General features: G+C 38.6%; 1 protein-coding gene across 4 annotated transcripts in view; it reads left to right on the top strand.

Moving 5' to 3' along the window:
* The window catches only part of LOC150085475 (ATP-dependent 6-phosphofructokinase-like), a 499449-nt gene that overhangs the window by 302723 nt on the left and 177041 nt on the right, over positions 1-19685 (top strand). For all 4 annotated transcript variants that reach the window (XM_090374056.1, XM_090374057.1, XM_090374058.1 and 1 more), the window contains one exon: positions 6995-7065. In XM_090374056.1, coding sequence (XP_090230182.1) covers positions 6995-7065 — 71 coding nt within the window. The remainder of the gene's footprint in view (positions 1-6994; positions 7066-19685) is intronic.

Here is a 19685-nt window from a genome sequence, read left to right as displayed (position 1 = left end):
AGTCGCTTGATAATTTATATGCATCGCATGCATTTTTCTTCTCTGTTAGAGACTCCACTGCTCAGCGGAAAAGATATCTGCAATGGGTAGTAGTGTTTTGTTTTGCTTTCACAACAAACGTTAGTTGGTTGTGGAAGATAACGTTTCCACAACAAACGTTAGTTGGTTGTGGAAGATACTGCAGATTACTTCGGATTAAAGAAATCGTAAATAAAATGTATTCGGTGAGTGAAATGGCAGAGATGCACTATACTTATGGTCTTGCAGATGGGAATGCATTAAGAGCATGTGAACTTTATTCAGAAAGGTACTCTGACAGGTGTTTACCTTGTCCAAGAACATTCACACGAATCCACCAATGTTTGCGAGAGGCGGGCTCATTTGAGAGATCTTTTGACACTGGAAGACCAAGAGAGGTACAAAATAGTAGTAGTATTAGTAGTAGTAGTAGTGGCACTTGATGCAAGAAAGCAAGTGTAGGAGCTTATGCAGCATCAGCCAAAAAAAAAAAAAAAAAAAAAAATATCACACCATACCCTCCAATTGCCTGTCCAGTTCCTCCTTAAATTTATTTAACCTATCAACTTCCACAACGACAGATGGAAGTTTGTTCCAGCAATTAACCACCCGCTGGCTAAAGGCAAATTTCCGCACATCTATTCTACATCTATCCTTTCTTAATTTGAACTTATGTCCCCGTAGGTTCGTATTCTGAACAAGTGGGAGGATCCCATCAGAATTCAGCGTGCTCCACCCATTCAAGGCCTTATAGACCTCAATCAGATCACCGCGCAGGTGATCTGATTGAAAATGCTGACCTTGAGGAACGAGTTCTTCCTAATGTGGACGAAAATCCACCAGATAGTACAAGAAGAATTGCAGTAAGGGAAAGAGTTAGTTATATGACTATTTGGAATACACGTATTCTCAAACATTTTAACAATAAAAATTTTAACTTTTAAAACAAAAATTACAAACATTTTAACAATAAAAACAAGAGAAATTAAATAATATAATTAAATAGGAAATATATATTTCCGCTGGGTGAATTTTTCTTAATAATTCTTCATTATTTGCTATTTCTTCATAAAATTCTTCACAAGAATTAGCAAAATTGCACTTAACTTGTAGTATTGCTTTCAGCGTTTCTACAGTAAGCTGTATTTTTGTTGACATCCACAGCTTATTTACTATTGAAAAAACTCTTTCCGTTGTAACGTTGGTTTCCGGCAAACGTAATGCAAATAATTCCATTATGTTTGCCATTAAGTATGGTGGCTACATGTCCAATCCAGAACATTTTCCAGGCAGTTTGCAATGTGGGGCAAACAACTGAAATCCAGGATTGTCCCGCATAATCCAGGATGTCTGGTCACTTTATGCATATGGGTAGCAGTAATCCTAGATTAATGTACCAACTGTGTGATACTACACTTAGGGTGGTAGAAAATGAAAAAGACCTGGGGGTAGTAGTAGTAGTAGTGGCATGTCATGCAAGAAAGCAAGTGTATGAGCTTATGCAGCATCAGCCAAAAAAAAAAAAAAAAAAAAATCACACCATTCCCTCCAAATGCCTGTCCAGTTCCTCCTTAAATTTATTTAACCTATCAACTTCCAGAACGACAGATGGAAGTTTGTTCCAGCAATTAACCACCCTCTGGCTAAAGGAAAATTTCCGCACATCTATTCTACATCTGTCTTTTCTTAATTTGAATTTATGCCCCCTTAGGTTCATAATCTGAACAAGTGGAAGGATCCCATCAGAATTCAGCGTGCTCAACCCATTCAAGGCCTTATACACCTCAATCAGATCACCGCGCAGGTGCCTAGTCTCAAGCCACTGCAATTTGCAGAACTTAAGCCTCTCTTGGTAAGAGGATCCCTTCATTCCCCTCACCAATCTTGTTGCCCTTCTCTGTACATGCTCAAGTAAATCTACATCCTTCCTAAAATGAGGCCTCCAGACCTGTACGCAGTACTCAATGCGTGGCCTGACCATTGCCTTATACAGAGGGACAATCACTTCCTTTTCCCTGTTAGCAAAATTCCTATATATCATTGACAAAACCCCATGACCTGCCCTGGCAGCCTGTCTGCATTGCTCAGAAAACTTCATATCTGACTGCACAATTACTCCCAGGTCTTTTTCATTTTCTACCACCTTAAGTGTAGTACCACACATTTGGTACGTTTCTCTGGTGTTACTTCTACCCATATGCAGTACTTTGCATTTGTCAAGGTTAAACTTCAGTTGCCACTTCTTAGCCCATCTGCCCAAATTATCTAGATCCTGTTGCAGTAGCACACTGCCATTACTGTCATTAACAACCCTGCCAACCTTTGTATCATCTGCAAACTTCAACATTAAGCCTGATATATCTTCATCAATATCATTGATAAATATACAAAACAACGGTGGACCTAACACCGAACCCTGTGGGACTCCACTAATAACATTAGTCCAAGAAGAGCAGCACCCATTGATTACCACCCTCTGTCTTCTCCCACTTAACCATCCTTTTATCCATTGTAGCAACTTACCCTTAATACCATTCTGCTCCAATTTGTACAATAGTCTTCCATGTGCAACAGTGTCAAAAGCTTTCCTGAAATCCAAATATATGATATCAAAATTATTTTTTGCATCCAGTTCCTTTGTAACCACATCATAATATCCTATCAAATTTGTCAGACAAGACTTTCCCTTAACAAACCCATGCTGGGTAATTGTGCAGTCAGATATAAAGTTCTCCGAGCAGCAATGCAGATAGGCTGGCAGGACAGTGCATGAGTTTTTTTCAATGAAATACAAGAATTTTACTAGCAGGGATAAGGAGTGATTATCCCATTGTTTAAGGCAGCATTTCCCAAACGTTTTGGAACACTTTTCTTCTCACAACATATTCACAGAACACTTTTCATCTCACAGCATATTTACGGAATACTTTTCATCTCACAGCATATTTACGGAGCACTTTTCATCTCACAACATATTCATGGAACACTTACGAAACACAGGTTTAGCGGAGCCAGAGAAATATTTTATTACATATGGTGCACTGTGCATCAGGAGCATCTTTATTTCCAACACATGTAAAGCCGAAATTCAAATAACTGTTATCATACTTTCGTTTTGGTCTTTTATTAGTTGGTTTCTGTTTTTTCACTTCGGATTTTTGGGGAACAAAAGGCTACAATTGTTCATTCTCAGTTTGAAGTGTGACAATATTGTGTTCCTTTTCATCGACCACAGTTGCACTACTTGAAGTACTTTGGTTTTCATTTTAAAGTTCCTTTTTTCAACTGGAAATCAATGGTCACATATTTTAATAATAATATTTTGAAATATTGATAATTATCAAAATAAAATTTATACAAGGAAGTGAGTTTAGTTATGATATTGGTTCCTTCCTCCTCTCCTTCAACCTGTGTACTCCAGGCTAAATTGCATATGAATAGCATATTAGATCACTACATTGCTACTTTTTCATATATGTCATTACCTCTATGCAAGGCCTGTCAAAATAAGTTGTTCCGCGGTTTAGTTGATTATTAGTCTATGCCAGTATATTAATAACTGAAAAAAAAAAAAAAAGTTAAAAATTATAATGATACAAAAGTGGTGTATGCTACAAATTTATTTATTTTATTTTTTAAATTATTAATTACGATTTTTCACAGAACACATGCGAAATGCTGGTTTAAGGCAATGGTTAGGCCACATCTTGAATACTGCATACAGGTCTGGAGGCCTCATTTTTGGAAGAATGTAGAGCCACTGTAATGAGTTCAGAGAATGGCAGCGAGATTGGTAAGCAGAACAAAAATCTGCTTTTACCAAGAAAGGCTTTAGTCTGCAAATTGCAGTATCTGGAGTGTAGGCACCTGGAGTGATTTGATTGAGGTGTTTAAGGTTTTGAATGGATTCATCCTCTTGCTCAGACCCCCCCCCCACACGAGAGGGCACAAATTCAAATTGAGGAAGGATGGTTACAGAATAGATGTGCAGAAGTTTTCCTTTAGCCAGTGGGTGGTTGATTGCTGGAACAAACCTTCCAGCAATCAACCATCTGTTGTTGTTGTGGAAGTTGATAGTAGAAGTTTATACTATTGGAGGTAATGAATAGGTGAAATGGGAGGTCTTTTATTTGGTTGATGCTTTATAAGCTTGCTTTCTTGTGTCATTTTCCCTTGCTAATACTAATGCTATAGCATATTTGTTGGCTTCATTCTAAAAACCAAACAGTACTTTTAATATTTAAAAATTTTAAAGAATAACAACATTTATTAACATGTAGGTTTATTTCATCACTATAATCATCATCATGTACTGTTTCTTCGAAAGTAAAAGTAGTACATTTTTCTGTAAGTTCAATTATTCTCATAAAGGTGGTCAAATAACATTTGTGACATTAATGCTGCAAATTTTATTGATCACCTTTATGAGAATAATTGTCTTTATAGCCTGTTTAGACAGAAAATCCTTAAATACATCAGGAAATTATAATAAAGGTTCTACCTGATTCTTGACTAATGATCAGCAAACTTTTCTTAAGTTTTCCAAAGAAACATATCCTTATCCATATAGTTGAAAACTATAAAAACTGAAACATTTATTCTTTTCAATTAGAACTGCATTTAGCCTGGAGCTGGGCACATGGATCTTTGAGGTTGCACATGATTTTTCTTGCCCTTCTACTTAGTCTTCACAGCTGAAACTCCTAATATCTTTCAACAAATGTGTTTTCTTTGATATCTCCATTGAAAGTTACAGATATCTCATTTAGTTATCATGTAAACAGAAAAAAAAATAAATAAAATACACGAACAAGGAAGCCTGTTTGTGATAATTATAGACACTTTCTGAAAAACAAGAATTTAAAATTAGCAGCATGTCTCACATTCAATTTTTGAAGTGGCTGGCTTTACATTTTATGGTAGCATCTCTAATTGTTGCACCTTCTGTCTGTGTGTTGTGAAAGAGACTGACTGACATCTAATTGTTGAAGAAACATGGGTTTTTCACTTGATATTTCACTTGCTAATAGTTAAGATAATAAGTGAGATATATTCAAAATTCCTGAATAATGGAGTGATGAAAAACATATCTAAAGTACTGTAGAGAGGATTTTATTTAAAAAAAATTTTAAATATAGGTTTTTTAATATAAAAAAATGGATTTTTTATAGTTGAGTTCATAATAGATTGAAAATAAAGGCAGTATCAAACAAGTGAACAATTTTGAATTATTTCGTGTTGATTTTAAAGTTATAAATAGGATAACTAACTTTTCCCCATTTTTCCCAAGTGCACTTGTGCACTTGGGAAAAATGGGGAATGGAAAAATGGTGATCCTCCAAAAATCCTGGCATGCCCAATTAAGGAATAGATATCTTTTTTAGCTTGACATACAGGTGCTCTTGTAGGATACAGTTGCTACTGTTATACATCTTTTGAGTTTCTCAAAAGGTATACAGTCTAAATATCCAAAAAAATCTTACTTCATTCAGAATGCCCTCTTTTTTTTTTCTCTTCTCAGTGTACTTGAAACATGCATATTACAATTTCATACGTTGTGCAGCATGTGAGAGAGAGAGAGAGAGAGAGAGAGAGAGAGAGAGAGAGAGAGATAATGTATTGTTACTCATGGCAGTAGTTAAAGTTTTGATATATTGTCGCATTTGGCAACCCACCATTGAGTCATTATTAGTTAGCTTTTGATAAGTAGATTAAATATGATAACTTTTCAAAAGACTGTGAAATGTTACAGAAACCTAGCAATAGAGATACTCTTTTGAGCAGATCTATGAATTCTTGTGTAATACACAGAAAATTTAGCTTTAGTTCTAAGTTGATAGTTTTGCTATTTTGAGAAGATAGCATAAAATAATTTTATTTTTGAATGGTGACTGCTTTTCCAAGGGCACTGTTGTACAGAAGTTCATTCAAATAATTCATTGCATTCAAAGAAAAATGATTAATCAGCAAGGAATATCTGTCTGCAGCAAATGTTACAAAATTCAGCCAAGATGGGTGGGGGGGGGAGAAGCAGTGATGCCAAAACTAAGAAAGTAACAAAATATTGTGAAAAGTCCCAAATTAAAACAGGCCAGACACATAGGACTACTTTAATGTGTCACACTAAAACATTCCCAGTGTGTCTGGGCCATTTTGGTGTGATGCATTACTTGAGTATTACATTGTACGGTAACTTATTTTACTTTTATTTTTAAATTTATTAAATACTAGGAGGAGTCATGTTGATTATGAATGTATGATAGCTGTTGATATAAATTGAAAAACAGTGAAAAGGAACAATTCTCCTTTTTTTATTGAACAAACAGTAAACATCATATGATAATGATTTTTTAATAATAATATATGTAAATTTCAAAATATAATTTTCTAATGCTAAGTTTGCTATATTGCTATTAAATGTCTTCTAATTGATATATGAAGTGCATTGATCAAATGTACAGTGATATTCACATGAAGTTTTAGTTTGACGCATTTAGTAATGCACGAGTGGGTTTCTCTGCCTGATATGTAGATACTAAGCAAGAAATACTGCTATTTTGTAATAAAAAATTAAGATGTTTTCCTTCTGCACTCTTTGCATACACTCTGGCTTGTCTCTAAGTGTGATGTGACAAAATTTTTCTCCAGAATCCAGTAAATCAAGTAAAAGAATACAATTTAGCATTTGGTGACCCACCAGTGGGTTATCCCACTGAGAGAATTAGACAAGTGGCAACTCATGGAATCACCTTAGAATGAACAAAATAAACAGGATTCCACCAAAGCTTTAGAGAAAGTAGATTTGAGTTAGTTTGGACAGGGATTTAGATTAAAGTTAGCCCCTTATCACCAGCATTTTACAAATAGCTTCTAGTAGGTATATTTTGGCATACGTGTGCAGTGTAATAACACAGAAACGTAGACTAAGAAGTATATTTATATGGCACTTTTTGAAATAACAGTTTCAAATTTTCAGTTTCAGATAATGGAGTGGAGTGATGTAGCTGGTTGGGTAGGGGAAGGAGGAGCATTCTTAGGAACAAAAAGGCAAGGCTGCTATTTTTATTATTTTAGTAATAGTGTTGTGTTTATTTAAATGTAAAATGTTCTCAGATACATGGTGATTGCATTTTTTCTTAACATAAAAAAAAGAATCCTAAGGTGAACTGTGTTGAATAGATTAGTTTTTGATTAGTTAACATATCCTTAGATGTTTTTCAGCGAGTATGAATAAATCTAATACTCAAGGTGAAGCAAACTTCCTCAAATTAAACCCTTTTCTTGGAGAAGTAAATTGAGAACTTTCCTCTTCAGAATTTGCTTTCAAGCAAATAACATCAAGACCAGTAAATCTTGATTTCCTCTTTCCTCTTAATCTCTTTTCTTCAATTTTCCCATTTTATTGCAGTTTAGTGTGTTTTTGCCTGCTAAACCCTTTAGGATATGGCCTACCATCCTCATCTTCCCTTTCACTGGGATAGGGTATCAAATCCACGTGTTACAAGTTGCAGTTCCCCTGAACGAGAAGTTTTTTAGCCATATTTAGCCGCTTAATCGACCAATTGTTATATTGAATTATTTTCTATAAGTAGCTTATAGATCTAGTCAGGATCCTTAGTTTATTCTGAATTGAGACAGTGAGATTTGGAAGTTAATTAATACTTGTGTCCGTAGATTTACTGTTCGTAACTTGCCGCCATTGTTATAAGATACACCGTTATATCCTGAACTAGATAGCGTTAACTTAGTATAGTATATAATATAATATTGTCAATTAATCAGTAAAATCTATTAATCTTGTTAAACTTCATTGTCAATTAAATTGTACTTTTTAACTAAATACATATAACAACTTAGATTTTACAAACGTAACATAATTAATTAATATATAACTTGATACGGAAGTTATATAAACGGAACTCGTTCATAATACTCGATACTGAAAAATATATATAGCGTTATAACTGTGTTGGGATACAAGTTAGGGTTATAATTTTGTGCTGAAATTGAAATTTTATCGAAATTAAGTCGAAATCATGACTCAGACCAGAGCAGCAAAGCAAAAGGCTCAAGCTAATGGGAGTGCTGTGGCTCAGGGGAGAACTGAGGGGGGCAGTTGCCCTCTGAATCACAGACTTTTAAAATGCGCTGCTTGCTTGATGTTTGTGCAGCAATCGGGTACGGGACATGATATTGCCATGGGAGATGTCTCCGTGTGTGTGTGTGTGCGTGCGATGTAAGGAGTGTAAGGAAATCAGGCGACAACTCAGCATTGTTATGGGCCTATATGAGAGCTTGAAGGACAGGGTGGATGCCCTCGAAGGATCTAAATTGAGGGGCCCATCAAGCTCTCAGCTGCCCACATCAATGCCAGAGCTTGCACTTGGTCATCACACAACACAGTGGCAACCCCGAGGGCAGAATGCGCTGTTCCTACAGGAACTGGTAGTTGTTGGTGAATCTATTGTGAGGGAAATGGGGAACATGGTGTGTAAAAAGGATAGGTGGAACAGGACCAGGGTATGTCTGCCAGGGGCAAAGGTTGATGATGTTGAGCAGATATCATCTTTTAAGGGCACAAAAGGTGATATAGTTGTACACGTTGGCACTAATGATATTAAGAGTAGGAGACCGGTGGAATTACTTAACAAGTACAGGTCACTGTTGAAAAAAGGCAGTGAATTTTGGTTGAATTTGAAAGTGTCTGCAATTCTGCCCAGACACGATAGGAGGGAGTATATGATGAGAGCCTTGTCGATCAATTCGGCCCTGGAAAGATTGTGCAAGGCTCAAGGGGTAGAATTGTTTTCAGCTTAGTCTGTACTTGATAACAGGAGAGACTGCTTCTAAAGGGATGGGATACATTTAAATAGAAAGGGTGAAAGAATATTTTCTGATGCTATCGAGGCAGTGTTAGGTGGGTCGGAAAACTGCTAGCTTGGGGGGTACAAGGACTAATAGATTAACAGTAGCCACTGGCAGAGGTGAAAGTGATTCTTGCACTGCTTCTATTGGAATGAGCAGCAGCCTGGAAAACAAGATGCAGGATATTTCAGAGACTGCTGAGAGTCATTGCAGTACAAGTAAACACATGGGTTGTGTTAGGGTAGCTAAGAATAGGAACAGGTGCATTTATAGTTGCATGTACACCAATGCTAGGAGTTTGGTAAATAAATTTGATGAATTTGAGGTATTGCTCAAAACATCAAAGGCAGATATTGTTGGGATATCAGAGATGTGGTGTCACACAGATATAAGGAATACAGAACTGGAATTTGGGGAGTACGACGTCTACAGAAAGGATAGACAGGATAGGAAGGGAGGAGGAGTTATGCTATTAGTTAAGAAACACATAAAATCCAAGGAAGTGAAGCCAGTCGACATCGCTGGACAGTGCAGTGTCGAGTCAGTTTGGTGTGATATAAGCATTGGGAGATCAAAAAATTGAGAGTAGGAGTGTGCTGTAGGCCTAATGACTCTGATGAGTATAATAAGAAACTGTACAGGGAAATAGAGTGGGCCAGTAAATCAGAGAGTCTTATAATGGGGGATTTTAATTTCCGAGATATTGAATGGAATTTGTTGGTTGGTCACTCACACACTAGCAAGGCTTTTGTGGATTTATTGGATGATTGTTTTCTGCATCAGCATGTTCGGGAGGCAACTAGAGGGAGTAATACTCTTGATCTGATTATCAGTAGTGATTCTTCATGCATTAAGAATCTGCAGATAAAGGAACCACTAGGTGGCAGTGATTACAGTGTGCTGAATTGGGATTTACTCAAAGAGGTAATTACCATCAGGGATAAAGGGAAGGTTTTTGCGTTCGTAAAGGCGACTACGATGGTCTGAGACGGTATTTAAATTCTATACAGTGGGACCAACTGATGATGTTACCAACAGCAAATTCAAAATGGGAAGCATTCAAAGAATTTATCTTGGAAGCTACTAGGTTTTACATACATAGGCTTTACATAGGCTTTTGAACAAATGGAAGGGTGAAGTGGAAGTTTTTTTTTTTTTTTTGGCTGATGCTGCATAAGCTTGCTTTCTTGCATCACATGCCTCTACTAATGCTAATACCAACTAAGAAATATTGTTCAAGGTTTAGACCTAAATGGATTTCAGATTAACTAATCAGACATATGGCAGAGAAGAAAAATGCATGCGATACATATAGGTTAATGGGTGACATGGAAGCTTATGATAGATATAAGCAGGTCCGTTACCAAGTCACAAAGTTGATTAGGCTGGCAAAGGCAGATAATGAAAAATCCTTGGCAAAGGATGCTAAGAAAAACAGAAAAGAGTTCTTTACCTATGTAAACTCTAGAAGGAAAAGTATGAATCAGATTGGTCCACTGGATATTGATGGTTCAACTGTTGATGATCCTGCTCAAGTGGCTAACAAACTAAATGAGTATTTTGCATCTACATTGATCCATGAGGGAGGGGAATGCAGAGATGAGTTAAACTCTGGCAGTGAGCTAGATGATTTTTTTAATAACTGAGAGGAAAGTAGAGGAGAAATTGTTGAGGATAAACATAAAAAAGGCACCCAGGGTGGATGGTATCTACCCACATCAGTACACTGTGATCACTGCCACCTAGTGTTGGCGCCTCCGTAGCCAGGTGGACAGAAGCAGCAGTGCGTAGCACACGCTTCTGGATTAGACCGGGGTTCGAGCCCGTCACCACCAAATACGGAGGATGCGGAAAGGTCAGGGAATGACCACCGCATATCCTGGAGCAATATGGCCTTAGTTGCTAATGCTCCTAAAAACCAAAATAACAACAAGCCACCTAGTGGTTCCTTTATCTGCAAATTCTTAATACACGAATGATCACTGCTGATAACCAGATCAAGAGTATTACTTTCTCTGGTTGCTTCTCGAATATGCTGCTGCAGAAAACAATCATCCAATAAATCCACAAAAGTCTGACTAGCGTAAAAAAAAAAAAAGTGCAGCCATTATCAACCCACTGCAGGATGGAAGCCTCCTCAACAATTCATGCTGAGGGGAATGGACCATAATCTGCCACGCTGGTCCAGTGCGGGTTGACAGATCGACCATATTCAGCAGTCAGGGGCTTGAACCCCGGTCTACTCAAAGAGCGCGTGCTACTGCACTCCCGCTCCTGCCCACTCGGCTACGGAGGCCATCTGACTAGTGTGTGAGTGACCAACCCACAAGTTCCAGTCAATATCTGGGAAGTTAAAATCCCCAATTATAAGACATTCCAACTTACTAGCCCACTCTATTTCTCTGTACAATTGTTCATTGTACTCATTCGAGCCATTAGGCCTATAAAACACTCCTACTCTTATTTTTGCTTTCGCAGTGCTTATGTCACACCAAACTGATCTCAGCAGTGCACTGTTCATCTATATCAACTGGATGCACTTCTTTTGATTTTATGTTTTTCTTAATTAACAGCATAACACCTCCTCCCTTTCTATCCTGTCTATCCTTTCTGTACACATTGTACTCCCCAAATTCCAGTTCAGCATTCCTAATATCTGTGTGACACCATGTCTCTGCTATCTCAACAATATCCGCCTTTGATGTCTTGACCAACACTTCAAATTTATCAAATTTATTTACTATACTTCTAGCATTGGTATACATGCAATGGTGGGGTGTTGGGGGTTTCAGGGACGGACTGCCATCCGTCCCTGAAACCCCCAACACCCCACGCTCCAGGTCGCTACTTATTCTAATAGAAGTAGTGCAAGAATCACCTTCACCTCTGCCTACAGCTACTGTTAAACTATTAGTCCTTGTATCCCCCCCCAAGCTTTCAGTTTTCCGACCCACCTAACACTGCCTCGATAGCATCAGCAAATATTCTTGCACCCTTTCTATTTAAGTGTATTCCATCCCTATAGAAGCAGGCTCTCCTGTTAACAAGTACAGTCCAGGCTGAAAAAAATTCTACCCCTTGAGCCTTGCACATTCTTTCCAGGGCCGAATTGATCGACAGGGCTCTCATCATATACTCCCTCCTATCGTGTCTGGGCAGAATTGCAGACACTTTCAAATTCAACCCTAATTCTCGGCTTTTGTTCAACAGTGACCTGTACTTGTTAAGTAATTCTGCCGGTCTCCTCCTCTTAATATCATTAGTGCCAACATGTACAACTATATCACCTTTTGTGCCCTTAAAAGATGATATCCGCTCTACAACGTCATCAACCTTTGCCCCCTGGCAGACATACCCTGGTCCTGTTCAACCTATCCTTTTTACAAAGCACTTTTCCCGTTTCCCTGACAATAGAGTCACCAACAACTACTAGTTCCTGTGGGACGAGCGCATTCTGATTTTGGGGTTGCCGCTGTGTTGTGTGATGACCAAGTGCAAGCTCTGGCGTTGATGTAGGCAGCTGAGAGCTTGATGGGCCCCTCAAGTTAGATCTTTCGAGGGCATCCACCCTGTCCTTCAAATTCTCATATAGGCCCATAACAACGCTGAGTTGTCGCCTGATTTCCTTACACTCCTTACATCGCGTACACACAAAGACATCCCCCATGGCAATATCATGTTCCGTTCCCGAGAGTTCAGCAAACATATCACAAGTCGCACATTTTTTTAAGCTCTGATGCGTTGGAGAATCACCCCCCTCAGTTCCCGAGTCACATCACTCCTGCCACTTTGAGCCCGTTGCTTTGCTGCTCTAGTTTGGGGCATGATATTTTAAATAAATAAAATCAATAAATTAAATTAATTAAATGTCAATGCTACGCTATCTAATAGAAACAGTGAAGCATATTACTCTATAAATGATACGTTAGAGCTACCTAACTACCTTAATTAAAAATTTGAATTCCCTACCACTATATACAAAAACAATGGCTGCAAGATTCGAACGAAATAACGGTTTTACGTATATTAAGTATTACGTATATCTACAAAAACTGTTTATCTACATTAAAATAAAAATAACCAGTGTAACTATAAGACTACGTATTAAGTATAATATAAAATAACAATTATGTAAATAAAAAGGCAAACATTTATCGTTTTTTCGGAGCCTGCAAGTCAGAGCTGTAATTTTTAAAGTTTTAAGCTTTTGAAAAAAGCTTAAAACTTTAAAAAATTCAGTTATATTGAAGGAGGCAGCAAAGGAAGTAAGCAAACCCTTAGCCATAATTATGGACTCCCCTGAGTCCAGAGAAGCTCTGGACTCAGGGGAGTCCATAATTATGTCTATGGGTACCTCAGGGGAGGTACCCATAGGGACTTAGAGGGGAACAGGTATCCTGTGTGTTATCAGACACTCAGCCTAAAACACTGATGGATCCAATATCTCTCTATTACAGAAGATTTAGGAGAAGTCCGGTTGGCCTGCCTCCCTAAAATCCACTCATGCACACCTTCTCGATGGTAAGCCCTGTTACGTCACTTAGGTGGCAACAAACGTGTAGAGTGGTTCTCTTCAAGATGCCTGGTCAGCATGAAGAGGAAAAGACCAACCCCTCCAGCAATATGAAAGCACAACGAAACAAATGGCCCTCAGTCCCCAGCAGCTTTCACTCTCCCTCTTACGGCAGCGAGAGGATTAGAGTGGAAGCAGAGGGTGCTAAGAATCTCTGGGTACGACCAGGCTGCCATGCACGGAAACTGAACTTGGCCTGTTATAACGTAAGAACACTCATCGGTGAAGACAGGATATTAGAGCTGGAAAAGGAATTAGAAAATGTGAATTGGAATATCATCGGTTTGGCTGAAACAAGAAGAAGAAATGAATCACTTATAAGTTTATCAAGTGGAAATCTGCTGTACACCAATGGAAACAGTGAAAGGAGTGAAGGTGGAATTGGGTTTCTGGTCCATAAAGATTTTAAAAACAACATTTTGGAATTCAAAAGTACATCACCAAGAGTGTCAAGACTAATACTCAAGATTTCTAAGAGATACAAGCTAAAGATTATAATGATTTATGCACCAACATCGAGCCATGATGATGAAGAGGTTGAAGAAATGTACACTGAAATTGAGAGTCTTCTAGATGAGCAGAAAACCCACTACACTATTATTATGGGAGACTTCAATGCTAAGGTTGGAAAAAGACAAAACAGCACAGAAAGGGGAACTATAGGAAATTTTGGAATTGGTGAAAGAAATGAAAGAGGTGAACGACTTGTGGAATTTGCAGAATCTCAAGGACTGTCAGTAATGAACACTTTTTTCAAGAAAAGGGTGAACAGAAAGTGGACATGGAAGAGTCCAAATGGATTAACTACTAATGAAATCGACTTCATCCTCACTAACAGAAGATATATTGTGAATGATGTCACCGTCCTGAATAAGGTAAATGTTGGAAGTGATCACAGAATGGTAAGATGTACACTTGATATAGATGTAGGAAAGGAAAGGAAAAAACTGACTCGAGTAAATAATACAAAGGTCTTTGAGATAACAGAAGAGGAGAAAAAGCAGTATGTACTGGAACTTAAGAACAAGTATGAGCTTCTGCAGACTGCTGAGGACCAAGATATCGACGAGGAATATTACAACTTTTTGAAAGTGATAAAGCCCAAGAAACCTATAGGGAAAAAGAAATCCAAAGAAGAAAAAATTAGTCAAGAAACACTTGTCATGATGAACCGAAGACGACAAATGAAAAGCAAGAAAAACACTGACAGGGAGAAAATTGAGTATACTGAGTTATGCAAAGCCATTAGAAAGAGACTCAGAGAGGACATAAGAAGATTTAACACAAGAAAAGTAGAACAAGCATTAAGGGAAAACAAAGGATTTAAATCAGCAGCCATGAGCAGTAATACAGAAAGACAAATGATACTGAAACTGAAGAATAGCGATGGTGTACTTATAAACAGCAGAGAAGGCATAATTCAAATAGCAGAAGACTACTATAGAGAATTATACAAGGAGCAGGGGAATGATGCCAGCAGTGGGGAAGATGGATTGCAAAGTAGCAACACATACGACATACCCAATATTCTTCCTGATGAGGTAGAACATGCATTGAAGAAAATGAAGAATCAGAAAGCCCCGGGGGAAGATGAAGTTACTGTAGAGTTGTTAAAATTGGGAGGAAGAGGCATAACACAAAAACTGGCAAGGCTCTTCACAAAGTGCATTAGAAAAGGTGTGACGCCTAAGCAGTGGAATAATGCAATCATAGTTTTGCTGCATAAGAAAGGAGATAAATCAGAAATTGGAAATTATAGACCAATTAGCTTGTTATCCCACATCTACAAGTTGTTCACAAGGGTCATTACTAACAGATTAGAAAGAATACTGGATGAGAATCAACCGAAAGAGCAAGCTGGCTTTAGGACAGGATTCTCAACTATGGATCACCTTCATGTAATATCACAGCTAATGGAGAAAGCAAATGAATATAAAACACCATTATGCCTGGCATTTGTGGATTATGAAAAGGCATTTGACTCCATACAGCATAAGGCAATGTTTCGGGCACTGGAAAGACAAGGCATTGATACCCCATATATTATGATTTTGAAGAAAATATACGAGAGTGCTACCTCCTTTATTAGACTAGACACAGACAGTAGGAAATTTAAAATTGAGAAAGGAGTTCGACAAGGAGACACAATATCTCCGAAGCTGTTTACTGCTGCCCTTGAGGAAGCTTTCAGAAGATTACACTGGTCGCAGAAAGGAGTCAATGTGAACGGAGAGTACCTAAACTATTTACGATTTGCAGATGACATTGTGGTCATAAGCCATGATCCCAAAGAATTAGAGGAAAATCTTAATCAGTTATGCACAGCTAGTAAGGATTTTGGACTAAAGATGAATATGGCTAAAACAAAAGTAATGATGAACAAGTATGCCACAGAAAGGGAAATAATGATTGAAGGAGCAGTAATTGAAAAGGTGGAGTCATATACTTATCTGGGACAAGTTATTAGCTGTAATAATGATAAATGGCTGGAAGTCAAGAGAAGAATAAATTTTGGATGGATAGCATTCAGGAAATAAAGTCACATACTGAAGAGCAATATCCCAGTTTGTCTGAAACGTAAAATAATGGACCAATGTATACTCCCCACCATGACTTATGGAAGTGAAACTTGGGCACTCACCAAAAGAATGGAAGAGAAGCTGAGAACCACACAGCGAAGAATGGAACGAATCATATTGGGAATAAGACTGTTAGATGAGAAGAGAAACACATGGATTAGGCAACAAACTCAAGTAAAGGACATTCTTATCAAAACTAAAGAACTAAAATGGTCTTGGGCAGGACACATAGCTCGAAGACATGATGACAGATGGACTAAGAAAATAACAGAATGGTATCCAAGAGGAGCTAGAAGAAAACCTGGAAGACAAAGGCGGAGATGGATAGATGAAATTCATGAGTTTGTGGGTAGTAAATGGATGTCCAGTGCTCAAAACAGAAGGAACTGGAAAGTTGCTGGAGAGGCCTTCATCCTGCAGTGGATTGAAAATGGCTGATGATGATGATGATGATGATGGGTACCTCAGGGGAGGTACCCATAGACTGTAGATGTGCAAATGTGACCCCAATTCACAAAAGAGGATCAAAGGCTGACACAAGTAATTATAGACCTGTGAGTTTAGCTTCTGTTCCAGGAAAATTAATGGAGGCACTGGTTAAAGAAGCACTGCAGGATCATCTAGACAAGACTTCAGTTATAGCTTGGACACAGCATGGTTTTTTTAAGGGAAAGTCTTGCCTGACCAACTTGATTGGATACTATGATTCAGTCACAAAAGAACTGGATGCAGGGAATAAGTTTGATATTATATATTTGGATCTTAGAAAAGCTTTTGATACTGTTGCACGTGGAAGACTGCTGCACAAATTGGAGCAGTGTGGCATTGGAAGCAAATTTCTGCTATGAATAAAGGGATGGTTGAGGGGGAGAAGACAGACAATGCTCATCGTGGACTAATGTTATTAGTGGAGTCCCTTAAGATTCAGTGTTGGGTCCATTGTTAGTATTAGTATTAGTATTAGAAGAGGCATTTGATGCAAGAAAGCAAGCTTATGCAGCATCAGCCAAAAAAAAAAAAAAAAAAAAAACCCACTTCCACTTCACCCCTCTGTTCGTTCAAAATACCTGTCCAGCTGAGCCTTAAACTTATTTAGGCTATCAACCTCCACTACACGGGATGTAATTCTGTTCCACCAACCAACCACCCACTGGCTAAAGGCAAATTTCCGCACGTCTATCCTACATCTGTCTTTCCTCAATTTGAATTTATGCCCTCTCAGGTGATTATTCTGAGCTAGAGGAAGAATCCCATCAGCATTGAGCATGCTCAAACCATTCAAGGCCCTATACACCTCTATCAGATCACCTCGCTGGTGCCTAGTCTCCAGACACTGTAATTTGTAAAACTTAAGCCTTTCTTCGTAAGAGCACCCCTTTGTTCCATTCACTAATCTCGTTGCCCTTCTCTGTACTCGTTCCAGCAGCTCTACATCCTTCTTGAAATGAGGCCTCCAGACCTGTATACAGTACTTTAGGTGTGGCCTGACCATTGCCTTATACAAGGGAATAATCACCTCCTTATCCCTGCTGGAAAAATTCCTGTATATCATTGACAATACTCCATGAGCTACTCTTGCAGCCCATCTGCACTGCTCAGAGAACTTCATATCTGCCTGCACAACCACCCCCAAGTCCCTTTCATTCTCTACCACTGTCAGTGTAGTACCACAGAATTGATACGTTGCTCTGGGGTTCCTGTTTCCCATGTGTAGTACTTTACATTTGTCAATGTTTAACTTCATTTTCCACCTCTCAGCCCATCTGCTCAACCTTTCCAGATCCTGTTGCAGCAGCATAGTGTCAGTAGTGTCCTTGACAACCCTGCCAACCTTTGTATCGTCTGCAAACTTGGACATTAAGCTTGATATACCATCATCAATATCATTTATAAATACAGAAAACAATAATGGACCCAACACTGAGCCCTGAGGGACTCCACTAACAACATTAGTCCACGATGAGCAGTGTCCATTGATTACCACTCTCTGTCTTCTCCCCCTCAACCACCCCTTTATCCATAGCAGCAATTTGCCTCCAAAGTCACACTGCTCCAATTTGTGTAGCAGTCTTCCATGTGCAACACTATCAAAAGCCTTTCTAAGATCCAAGTATATAATATCAAAGCTATTCCCTGCATCCAGTTCTTTTGTGACTGCATCATAGTATCCAATCAAATTGGTCAGGCAAGACTTCCCCTTAACAAAACCATGCTGTGTCCGAGCTATAACTGAAGTCTTGTCTAAATGATCCTGCAGTGCTAACCAGTGCCTCCATTAATTTTCCTGGAACAGAAGTTAAGCTCACAGGTCTATAATTACTTGTGTCAGCCTTTGATCCTCCTTTGTGAATTGGGGTCACATTTGCACATCTCCAGTCTATGGGTACCTCCCCTGAGTCCAAGGAAGCTCTCATAATTATGGCTAAGGGTTTGCTTACTTCCTTTGCTGCCTCCTTTAATATAACTGGATAGATCCCATCCACCCCGGGTGCCTTTCTTGTGTTTATCTTCAACAGTTTCTCCTCCACTTTACTCCCAGTTATTTCAAGATTCTGTAGCTTACTGCTAGAGTTGAATACACCTCTGGCATTCCCCTCGCTGAATAACTCCTCATGTGTGAATGTCGATGCAAAATATTCATTTTGTTTGTTAGCTACCTGAGCAGGATTATCAACAGTTGACCCATCAATATCAAGTGGACCAATCTGATTCATCCCCTTCCTTCTAGAGTTTAAATAAGTAAAGAACTCTTTGCTGTTTTTCTTTGCATCTCTTGCCAAGGATTTCTCGTAATCTGCCTTCGCCTGCCTAACCTCCTTTGTAACTTGTTTGCATATCAACTTGTATCTCTCATAGGCTTCTGTGTCATGTGTTAATTTGTAAGTATGCCATGCATTTTTTTTCTCTGCCATATGCCTCATTAGTTCATCTGACATCCATTTTGGCCTAAACCTTGAAAAATATTTCTTAATTGGTATGTAAAGCCTAGTAGCTTCCAAGATAAGTTATTTGAATGCTTCCCATTTTGAATTTGCTGTTGGTAACATCATCAGTTGATCCCACTGTATAGAATTTAAATACTGTCTCAGTCCATCGTAGTCGCCTTTACGGAAACAATAACCCTTCCCTTTACCCCTAATGGTAGTTACCTCTTTGAGTAAATCCCACTTCAGCACACTGTGATCACTGCCCCCTAGTGGTTCATTTATCTGCAGATTCTTAATGCATGAAGAATCACTGCTGATAATCAAATCAAGAGTATTACTCCCTCTAGTTGCCTTCCGAACATGCTGATGTAGAAAACAATCATCCAATAAATCCGCAAAAGCCCTGCTGGTGTGTGAGTGACCAGCCCATAAATTCCAGTCAATATCTGGGAAATTAAAATCTCCCATTATAAGACTCTCTGATTTACTGGCCCGCTCTATTTCCCTGTACAGTTTCTTATTATACTCATCAGAGTTATTAGGCCTATAGCACACTCCTACTCTCAATTTTGATCACCCAATGCTTATGTCACACCAAACTGACTCAACACTGCACTGTCCAGCGATGTCGACTGGCTTCACTTCCTTGGTTTTTATGTGTTTCTTAACTAATAGCATAACCCCTCCCCCTTCCTATCCTGTCTCTCCTTTCTGTAGACGTTG

Source organism: Mastigoproctus giganteus, chromosome 5 (genome assembly GCF_048544385.1).
Source record: "Mastigoproctus giganteus isolate SK-2022 chromosome 5, ASM4854438v1, whole genome shotgun sequence".
NCBI classification, from domain to species: Eukaryota; Metazoa; Arthropoda; class Arachnida; order Uropygi; family Thelyphonidae; genus Mastigoproctus; species Mastigoproctus giganteus.
This window is presented reverse-complemented; position numbering and strand designations above follow the sequence as displayed.